The sequence below is a fragment of the Microtus ochrogaster genome, chromosome 24 (genome assembly GCF_000317375.1).
Source record: "Microtus ochrogaster isolate Prairie Vole_2 chromosome 24, MicOch1.0, whole genome shotgun sequence".
NCBI classification, from domain to species: Eukaryota; Metazoa; Chordata; class Mammalia; order Rodentia; family Cricetidae; genus Microtus; species Microtus ochrogaster.
Window position 1 is genome coordinate 29,287,358 of NC_022024.1, and position 11,706 is coordinate 29,299,063.

Genomic DNA, 11,706 nt, shown 5'->3' on the forward strand with positions numbered 1-11,706 from the left:
TATATATATATGCATGCATGCCAAGGGGTGGGATTGCTGCATCCGAGGGCGTATGTGCATCTTCACAAGCTCTCCAAGGCAGTTTAGTTTGAAATCCATCTTGCTGAGCATGCTGTATTCTGTATGGTATATTGGCTATGGCACACTCTTTGGAGGGGCCCTCTTATTCTAGAACCATCTGTAATTTTCCTTGGGAGTTTTCTCTCATCTAAGAGAGCTGCAGATGCCCTTTATACATTTGGATATGAACATTTTGCTGGTTATACATCTTACAATTATCTTTTCCCATTCTGTATGTCTTTTTATTTTATTTAATTTTGAATTTACTTAAAATGTATTCTATTATTGTGCAGTTTAAAAACCCCCCTTCTAAGACAGGGTTTTGCTGTCTAACTAAGGTCAGTCTTGAACTCACAATCCCCCTTCCTCTGACCTGGGAATGTGGGTATGTGTCTTAACATCCAGATTAGTGTTTCCTGTTGTGGTTTGTACGCTTGAGGTTCAGTTATACAAATATTTTCTCCCATACAAGTAGTCTTTATTGATTTTCACCTCAGAGATAAAATGAATAAAGGTTATGAATACAGACAAGAACATGAAAGTTGTAAATTTTGGGGGAAAAAAGAAATCTTAGGACGGGGCAAAGGGGCAAATGCTATTAGGTTGCAAAATAAAATAGCCAGAGATATCTTTCAGAACTGATGCAGCTAGCGAGCTTTCAGAACATCATGGGTGTATGGTAGCAGGACCAGATGTGGAGATACAATGCAACCGTTTTGAAGGATAGAGCAGTGGCCTCTGAGCTGATGTCACAGAAAGCTAATCAATACATCCTTCAAAACTGACAGCTAAGGAAAAATGCTAGAAGAAACTAATTTCCCGAGCTGGAACTAACCACTTGAAGTATAAACGGTTAAAAATACTTGCCTCTGGGGAGAGAGACTTTGTTTTTGATCACGTACATGCATGACTAGTGAGAATAAGCAGCATGTGGAAAGATACATGGTGTCAGGTTGGATCACTTCCAGAAATGCAAATGTAATTCAGAATCAGAAAATCTATTAAAGTCAATCGCTGCATTAGTAGATGAAAAGAAAAACCATCATCTCAAATGGGCACCAAAAAATTCAATAAAGTTAAACAATCATCCATGACTCTAAAACTGAGTTAAAGGAGGTTTCCTTCATTTAGAAAAGTTCTGAGGGGTTGGAGAGATGGCTCAGCAGTTAAGCATGTGTACTGCTCTTGTAAGGGACCCGAGTTCAATTTCTGGTGCCCATGTTGGGCAGCTCACAGCCACCTGTAACTCCAGCTCTATCCAGGACATCTGATACCCTCTTCTAGAAGCAGAAATAAATGCTTATCATCACAGTGTATATGTCTGACTGGGTCCAGAACAAGGCATCTGAATACATACATAGCTTAAAGGTAGTTATGCCATAAAGGAACCATACTCTATATGCAGAACCCCAGTGCCAGGCAAGAGATGTCTCTAGTTGTTAGTTAGGGTAGGGCCCAGGATACCCCCCTGCCAGTAAAAGAAACCATAGGCTATTGCTATTGCCTTTGGTTACCTCCCAGAACTTGAAAATAAGGTCCTATGGCTGACACCACACTTTAGGACTTGACTGCTGCTGACCTGGAAGGCTCCTCCCCGAGGACCAGCTCCTATAGTATTAGAAGGTGCCCTGCGGGTTGCCAAGAGAGAAAAGTTATCAGCTGTCCTACCCAGCTGTGGATCCTGAACCCCCTGGCCTGGCAGAATGGCTCCAACGATGCAATAGTGGCAGTTCTAGCTTGTTAGTAACCAGCGGTTGTCTGATTGGACTAAGGCATGCTGTACAGAAGGGAACGGTAAGTCCAGGCAAGAATCTGGCAGGAGAGGTTATATACCCCAGAAGAGAATCTAAGTTTAGTACAGCTTCATTCAATATAGCTCCCAACTGTGTTCTAAATGCTTCATACCCGTAGGTAAGTGTAAGTCACACCCAGCATCAACGTCTCTTCTTTTTGCAGTAGACAAAGGCGACTGCTTCTGTACCTGGGCAAAAGGGAGGCAATAAGTCACTGTGGAATGCCTGGCCCGGTTGGTATATCTGCAACACATGCCCTACACCTAAGGCTCAGGGAACACTGTGGAAGAGGGAAAGAGAAGGTTTGGTACCTACTGCAAAGTAGTATCTCTCAGACACAAGGATGTTGAATCCGTGAAATCTCAACAGTATGGCTGCCTAAACAAGACCTGGAAAATGCCCACACCAGTTAACGTGCCAACGTGGATGGAGGGAAATTTCATAAGGCCCCATCCCTATATGAAGAGTTACAGGCAATTAGCGGCTGCTGTAGGGGGGGTAGAACTAGTTTTCTCCAGGGACAAGCACCCTGATAGGTTATCCATCCTAAACTGTCAGCCTTGAACACTTGTACAAAAAGGCAACACTAATTGGAGTCAGTAGGTTGTGCGTATAATAATTATAGAATCATGAATTTGAGGGACAATGTGTGGAGACCTGGAGGAGTTGGAGAGTGGGAGGGGTAGAAATGTCAGCACGGTGAACTCATTAAATTCTGAAAAAAATAATTTTAAAAGATTTTTTCTATAGATTTCAAAAGATAATGTTTTTTTCCCCCAAGACAGGGTTTCTTTGTGTAACAGCTCTGGCTGTCCTGGAACTTTTTGCTGTAGACCAGGCTGGTCTCGAATTCACAGAAATCTACCTGTCTCTGCCTCCCAAGTCCTGGGATTAAAGGTGTGTGCCACCACCACTGGGAAAGATAATACTTCTTAAAAGATTCATTGCTAGTGATTAACAAAAGTTATTAATAAAAAACTCATCAAAAGATATTGATAAATACAGTGAGCTTTTCATCTTTTTTGGTGGACTGGGCAAACTCCTGTAAATCTTTTTAAGATGGTATGTAAAATTAATGAAACTTTAGTAACAATTTTAATAAGTTTTATTTTGTGGTAGTTGATAAACATTTGTAAAATGTACACAAAAGAGCAAGTGGCAAGATTCTTTTAAAAAATACCAGAAAATAAACTACTAAATCTATTTCTTAGTAATTTGTACACTTAAGTATCAAATAATATATACTCAAATATTCGTGGCAGTCTTATTTAAAGCAGCAAAATAAAAACAAAAATGCAAGGGCTGGGAGATGGATCAGTGCTTAAAAGCACCAACATGGCAGCTCACAACCACCCCGAACTCCAGGTAGGGAGTTCAACTCGCTCTTCTGGCCTCCATGCTGACCAGGCATTCCCACGGCACACACACTACATACAAACTAACACTCCTGCACACAAAATAAAAATTAATAACTATGTCAAAACTAAAAATATGATCAGGAAGAACTCACATGTCTGTCTCTCAGCAATCGATTAGATAAATAAATTGTATATATCTATTTAGTGGAATATTGTAAAATCATGAAAAGAATCAACGAACTATACCTGTAAACAGATTAGATAAAATTTGAAAGTAAAATGTCTAGTGCAAAAAGATCTATAAACATGTCAGGGTCTAGCCTTGATGGGATTTGCATGTGGGAGCTTGAGGATTAGAATTATTAAGCAAAAGGAACAGAGATATGAGAGAAATAAAAGACAAAAACACAGAGCAGCACCGGGAGGGAAATTCAGTGAATCCGAACCCAGCCGCGGTTATTTTCCACACGCTTATATACTTCACTCCAAAAGGGGAGGGGGAGGAGGCAACAGACTTCATTAACGTGGTGTAAGGAATAAAGAGCGTGTCCTCAGTCAAGCACTCTATTGTTTGGACAGGACGTGTAACCGGCACCCTTAGACCAAGTATCCTGCAGGCAGTCATTCCCCCAACCTCCTGCCAATCTTTTTTAAGGATCAAGAATAGACTTGAATTTTCTGACCTTTGGTCAAGGTGGAGCAGATCTACCACTACACTCAAAATACCAATTGGCCACACCCTAGATCAGGATCTCTTGTTTGTAGCCACACCTGTTGTCAAGAACTTTGAAAGAGCAAAAATAAGCTCACACTCTCTGACCTTCTGTCAAGGTGGAACAGGACTCACGTCTGTGGGCCTTGGCATAAACACATGTAATTTTTCTCCAAAGAGAGTTTCCAAAATATTATAAAGACTATATATGGTGGCAGTTGCGTGGGTTCTAGTATAAACGTTCAGCTGTTGGTTGTTTGTGGCTGAAGGCTTCAGACAGAGGCAGGGAAATGGAGCGAAGGAAGGGTTTTTGATAAGGCACTCTAAAAGCGGGAGGGAGGTAATCTGCTTTCTAAGGCCGATGGTGTTAGGTAGCTCGACAATCAGAGAAGCCTCCCTCCCTGCAACAGTAACTTCTTAGTCAAGAAAACTAGCCTATTTAGACCATCACCCATAGAAGACCCCACTCCTCTCCATTTCGGACATCCCCAGAGACAATCGCTGCTCCCTGACCAGCTATCATACATAACCGTTGTTTGTAGAGAAGTGACGTGAGACGTGACGTGAGGAATTGTACTATATGTCCTTGAAATTACCCCAGTGGTACCAAGCTACCTTCCTGGTGTCAAATCTGCATATTGGCTCATTACTAATCTGCATATTGGCTCATTACTAATCTGCAGTATCCCTCCATCAGTAGACATTTCTAGCTCTCCCACTGGTGAGCAGCACTGTTGAGACAGGGCCTGAGCCTCGCCACCGAGCTTTCTCTTTGCGAACGGATCTGGCTAGTTCTGTTTCCAACGTCAGATGAACTGTTTTGTTTCATGCTTTCCTTTCTCGATTGCAAAACTGCCAGCACCTCTTTGAACGACACTCTGTACGCGTGTGTGAGCATCTTCCTTTTCTGTTTTGTTAGATCCCGCCATGTTGCTTTTGTTGCACTCGCGAGGAAGCACATGCACGCTTTATTTTCTTCAAGTCACCATTAACACTGTGGTCAGATACATGGTATCAGTTCCCAAGGGATGAATTTCTAATCCCACCATTTTTAGTGGTACTCAGATTTTTTATCCTGTAGGCTTACCAGTTACTGGTTGAAATTCTTTGCACACCTCTCCTATAAGCTGCTTATAGAAATTAGGCTGTTTTGATTTTTTAAAAATTGGTCTGTACAAAGGTTTTAGATGTGTTACATAAAAAGAAGCAGTGTTATGGCTATAGCTCAGAGGCAGAGCGCTTGCTTAGCAGGCACGAGGCCCCAGGTTCAATTCCCAGAACCATAAATTAGTAAACAGAACAATTTGGGGGATCTGGACAGATCTCCTAGCAGTCAAAAGCACTTGGTGCTCTTGCAAAGGACCTGGGTTCAATTTCCAGCACCTACATGGCAGCTCACAACCATCCAAATCCAGTTCCAGATGATCTGACACCTTCTCTTGGCCTTGGTGTGTACCAGGCATGTACGTGGTACACATACATACATGCAGGCAAAACACTCATACATAAAGAGTAAAAATAAGTCTTTGCTTTTAAGGAAGCAGCAGCAATATATGTGCTAAATGCCTTCCTCCAGTCTTTAGTTTTTAGTATTACATTTGGTACTTTTGTGATATACACACGTTTTTAAACATTGAACATGCTATGCCCATGTAACAGTCTACCCTAATAAGCTGTGTTCTCCACCCCTGCCCCAGACCCGGTGCGTAGATTCCTTCCAAGGAAAGCACATTATTATTTAAAGTATTTATTATCTTAAAGTACTACTTTTTTTTTTTACTTACAGAAAACTACCAAGTTACTTTCCAGACTTGCAGTTCATTTTTGTACCAGAACGATGATATTTATGAGAGTGTCGATTCCAAAAGGAAGGCTCTCCCCAAAGTGGACATCACATGGATCCTTCTCATTCGCTACTACATACACCTGCAGAGAATTAACAGTATGAGCAAGCTGCTAGGTGAGCCTCGATGTGTTAAAGAAAAAGAAAGTGTCTCTGTGAGTTCGAGACCAGTCTGGTCTACAGAGCTAGTTCCAGGACAGGTTCCAAAGCCACAGAGAAACCCTGTCTCGAAAAACCAAAAAAAAAAAAAAGAAAAAGAAAGTGTGTGTGTGTGTGTGTGTGTGTGTGTGTGTGTGTTTTCTACTTAGGTCACCTTTCTAACTGAGAGTATAAAGTTGTTTTGACGTCCTTCTGGTGTCAAAAGATGTCATCTTCTGATACCATCATCAGATTTCCTTTACGTTTCAGGAATTTGAACCTGAAATACAGGGAGCTTCATTCCCCTTCATGGTTGTTTGTCTTTTTGTTTCTCCCTCCCTCCCCCAGAAGATCTTAGCAGGACTGATTCCTAGTTGCCCACAGCCCATGGCATTCATTTCTTCACCCTTTCTAACTCTCCCTTTCTCGTGGCCCCAGTATTCCAGACCCCTTTCAGAAGAATCCCACACATCTAAATCTCGGCGGCAGGGTCTGTTTGGTGGGAACCCAAAATGAGACAGGTAGGCAGAACAGATGGTGCAGCCCTTAGCATTTACAACCAGCAGCGATATCCTTGTGTGACTCTGAGATTTCCCTTGAAGCCTGCGGCAATCAGCATCTATTAGCCAATAAATCCGATAGAACAAGGTGGTGGCTAGACACTAGCTCATGGGTGTACCATAGCAGGCAGTGAAGGGATACCAAGACTGGAGCCATTCTGCCCCTCACAGGAGCCTTAACAATGGTCTTTCTATCCCCAAGCATCTGCAACTCCGGTTAACAATGGTCTTTCTATCCCCAAGCATCTGCAACTCCGGTCTCGGGGATTTCTTTGCCCGACCACATGCTCCTCACATCCCTGTACAACTCTGAACTGATCTTGCGCCAAAGAGAGATGCATATTTTCCTGAAACGGTTCTTACAGCTCTACTCTTCTTCCTGCATCGATGGGTTTCCAAAGGAACTCCTTCAAGGTGTGGAAAACCCTGCTCCACTGGAGAAAGCCCTGTTTGATTCCTCGGGCAAGGTAAGCGTCTGAAGCGTGTGTCTCTGTGAGGTGTTTTGGAGTCACCCTCGTATTGCAGCAAGGAACACATCAGCCTCCAGGGGGTACAGACTCCGGGAAGGCTCATTTGTTTCTTTTTATTTTTTTTAAATATTTATTTATTTATTATGTATACAACATTCTGCCTCGATGTACGCCCGCACGCCAGAGCAGGGCGCCAGATCTCAGTACAGATGGTTGTGAGCCACCATGTGGTTGCTGGGAATTGAACTCAGGACCTCTGGAAGAGCAGCCAGTGCTCTTAACCTCTGATCCATCTCTCCATTTGTGAGGCAAGCGGTAAAGTGAGAGTTACAAATTGTCTTTATTATGGGGACTCAAAAGGAAATGGGGATTCAAAGGGAAACACAGACTCACAGAATGCAGGACAAAGTGAAAGCCGCCGTGTTCCACTGCCCCACCCCGGAGAGATGGAAACAACTGCCCAAGCTTGCTTCTGCTCTGACCTCCCAAGAGAGCTAAAGAGGTCCCACCTCTCTCTAAGATATCAGGTCCCACACAGAAGCCACGCCCTAGGGCTGGTACCCCAAAAGCTATTGGTGAAATGGGTTCCCAAACAGAGGATCATCAAGTCGCCTACAGTTTTAGGATGGTTACCACTTCAAGTCTTGTTCCCGTTGACCTTTGAAATGATCCAGAATCTTCTATAGTCCTGAAAATCAATCTCTTTCAGGCAGCCATTTTGCTAAGATCTGATGCAAATTCCAGCATCATAACTTTGCCATAACCTAGTATGAGTCTTTCTAAATCCACACCCAAGTTCTTTTTTATTTGTTTTAAATGTGTAAAATATTGACTTACTTCTCACAGCAGTTAATATAAATAGATTAAAGAAGTAAAAGCTTTAGATGAATTAAGAGTTAGAGAACTCTTTGTTTGGGAAAGGTCTATTAAATTTTATGGATTTTTAGAAAATATGTAATATGAAAACTTTAGAGATTTCCATTGACAAGGCATAAAAAGATGACTATAAATGAGGTTTTAAGAGTTACTTTTAAAACCATCATGGTCTTGAGTAATTGGAATGTTTAAACAAGCTACTGAAAGGAGTTTGAGCATACTGAACAAGTCATTTCAAAAATAGGACTATGGGGGCTTGAAATTCAGTAATCAATAAGTAAGCATTTATTGAATCCCTACAGTGTGCCAAAGCGGCACTGACTTGGTAGAGATAGATAATGCAGAAAATCAGAGTCCCCTAGTGCAGTCTTGGTCTAGTAGTAGAGAAACACATCTTAGGTTTGACCAAGAGGAAGTTAGATTATTTTAGAGATTCTTTCTAAGGGACATCACAAGGAGAGTGTGAAAATTAAAATGGATTACCTAAGGTTTTACTTTGAAATTGCTGGTGGAAACACAGGGAGAATATTTATGTTTTAAATATAATCAAAGCACTTCTCACTGCGACCCCACTAGCCCAGGAAAGAGTGCCAAGAACTGGCGGATGGGATCACACGAAATCAAAAGGTTCCTAGGGGCCCAGGAGATGGCTCGGTGGCTGTGTAACTCCTGAGCACCCTTGTAAAAAGCTCGATGCTGCGGCTCTTGACCAGGGCGAGAGGACTAAGATAGGGTAGATGATAAAAGTGTGCAGGCCAGCCAGTCAGCCAAAGTGGTATGGGTTATGATGCAGGAACACACTTAAGTTGACCTCTTACTTCTGGAAGCACACACACAAGCAAGTATGCTCTCTCACACACATGTATATATACACAGATGTGCACACACACACACACACACACACACACACACACATGCCTACACACAGCTTCTGCACAAGAAAGAGTGGACAGACAGTTCATAGAATGGGAGAGAAATCTTTGTTCAGCTCTACTTCAGAGAAGGGGTAACTATCTGGAATATACAAAGATTAGCAAAAACTAAGACTAAAACCCAAGCTGCCAATCAACAGATGGAGGGATGGGATGGAGGAGGAGCATCTTGTGGAGGAAGCTGGTTTGTTGTGCTTTGTAGATGGTAAGTCTGAGATTCTAACAGAAAACTCAAGGGGACATGGAATCCATGAGCTTCTGGTACATATTGATGAAATGACTAAATCATTTCTCTTGCATAGATTCTTTCAAAATTAGAAAAAAAGATGTTCACTTATTCTGAATTGACTCCATCTTTGAATCTCACCACTTAACTCTTTAGTGTTTGCTATGTTAGGCTTCCGTGTACTTACTAGCCATGTCCATGTGTCTGTTGCCAGCTCTGCTATGGCTTGTTCTAGAGCGGGAACCTTTACACATCTTATCCTATCAGGATGGAGCACCTCTGGGCTGGGAGATAATGTTAAAAACTTAAAAGAATATTCCAGAGCATTCCTGCCTTTTTATTCCAAATATTTAGTTGACTGTTTTTTTTTTTTGTTTGTTTGTTTTATAAACTGTGACCTTAGAAGTAACAGGCCATGTATGGTGGTGCATTCCTATAACCCCAACATTCAGGAAACTGAGCCATGAGAATTTTAAACTGTAGGCCAGCCTGGACCACATGGTAAGACACTGTTAAATTATAATATAATTTATATATTAACATAAAACATTTAAATAATAATATAAGATTCATTAAGGAACTTTTAAGCACTCTATTAAAGATTATGGTTCATGTCCGTAATCCCAGCATTCATGAGACTGAGCCAAGAGGATCTTGAGCTTTCCCACCAGCCTGGGCTGCCTGGTAGAATCTCTGAGGCTGCACAGTGTAACCCCACCTCAACACGATAACAAAGAAACTCAAGCTGAACTCACATAAAGGAATGGTCAGGGAATTATCCTTGTTGGAATCACGTGGGAGGATGTTTCAAAGGACTCTCCCATCTTTCCAGAAACCGAAGGACTCTCATATTCCTGACACTTAGCCCCATTCTGGACTGAACTCTAGCTCACTGAGAACTGCAAGAGTTGGAGCAGAGGGAAATTACCTACTTCTCCGAATCACAACATTGACGCCGTAGAGCGTGGCTGCCTATCTGTTGGTGAAGGGCTCTGCTTGGAGTGAATTTTCTTGCCCTTCACATAGTGTTGGAACACATCGGGCTCCTTCAAATCTCACATGAAGGAACAAAGAATGTCCAACCAACAAACAGTTCACTCCCAAGAAAAGCGGAAATATGGAAGTCCCAGATACTTCCCCCAAATTCATCAATTAAGTAACTTTCTCCCAGAAGAGGCCTGAGAGGGAAGGCAAGACCAGCAAGCTCTCCCAGTAGCACACATAGCATGAACAAAAGCACTGGATAAGGGGTTCCTATCCAACACTAGCTTCTGATTCTGCCCCTTTGGAGCAGAGACTCCCAGGTGGATTGTTGCAAATGTCCTAGGCATCTGGGGTTTCAGTTCCTTGCTGTTTATTTGTTTGTTTTGGTCAGTGTCTCATTTTAGGCCAATCTGACCTAGAACTTACTCTGTAGCTCAGGCCGGTTTCAAACTCACAAGAGCCTTCCTTCCTCAGTCTGCTAAGTGGTGGGGTTATAGGCTGTCACCATCGAGCCTTGTTATACCTTGGCTCTGGAAGGAGAGGGCAGGGGACTGGACCTGAAGGCTGAGAACAGTGTCTTAGTTGCTCCTCTCCTGTGCACATTGAATACGACCTCAGAAACTAATGCGCCTTACTGAGGTCTGTTTTGAAAGTGCCGCTGGCCCAGTTGTTCTAGTATGAAGGGTCACCTGGGCGCTCATAACCTAATTCTGAGGGTGGAGTTCCACAGGAGGACTTTAGATACAATCTACATCCCTTCGACATTTCTCATGGCAGTGATTTAATGGCAGATTCTGTTTCACCGGTATGTTTATGGTTTTATATAATTAGTGTAACACTATCCCTGGATAATCAGCTCTGAGATCACTGTCGCTTGCCTGACAGGTGCACGGTACCTAATCATGTGTTTGTTTCACTGGGGTGGGTAACTAACGAGCACGAAGCCTTTGGGATTTTTTTTTTATATAATCTCCAAGCTTGGCTGATTTTTATAATAACATTTTTTTCGAGCCTTTAATCACTCGGGAGGCTACTTCAATCAAACTATTTCCTTACTTTGATACTTCAGCCTGTGTTTTCCCCCCGTCAAGAAGTAGGTCCCTTTCCATAACAATCATTGCTCTGTGTTGTGTTGAATCTGTTGGAGCTTGTGATGGAAAACAAAGGCACCAAACAAATCACATTAGAGATCCCAAATAGAAGATGATTAAAATCGTGCGCAAGACTGAGTTATGCATGCTTATGGACTACATATGCAGGTCTATGCAGCCTGTGCAAATCCAAATATTTGATTAGCTGGAATGATTTAGTTTTGATAGAATGGTAGGTCTGTTATCCCATCCCTTTTAAAGAATTAAGAAAACATAAAAAGAACTTGGTGCATAACTCAACATTGAATGTGTGTTTCTATACCCAAATATATGTACATATATATATATACTTATATATGTATACATATATAATTAATCTCACCAGCAACTAGATACTATAATGTTTTAAGGATATGGAAAATGTGTGTTTCATATTGATTAAGTGTGTATGTTCAGGTATGTGTATTTGTGGGTGTGCACATGTATGCGTCTGTGTGTGGCAGCCAGAAGACAACCACAGATGTAATTCCTTTTTTTTCTTTTTAATTTATTTATTTATTAAGGGTTTTTGCCTCCTCCCCACCACCGCCTCCCATTTCCCTCCCCCTCCCCCGATCAAGTCCCTCTCCCTCATCAGCTTGAAGAGCAATCAGGGTTCCCTGA

At 42.1% G+C, this 11,706-nt stretch overlaps 1 protein-coding gene across 1 annotated transcript in view; it reads left to right on the plus strand.

Moving 5' to 3' along the window:
• The window catches only part of Cfap54 (cilia and flagella associated protein 54), a 252,210-nt gene that overhangs the window by 201,794 nt on the left and 38,710 nt on the right, over positions 1-11,706 (plus strand). The window contains exons 62-63 of the mRNA XM_005358276.3: positions 5,710-5,883; positions 6,708-6,931. Of these exons, the coding sequence (XP_005358333.2) occupies positions 5,710-5,883; positions 6,708-6,931 (398 nt within the window). The remainder of the gene's footprint in view (positions 1-5,709; positions 5,884-6,707; positions 6,932-11,706) is intronic.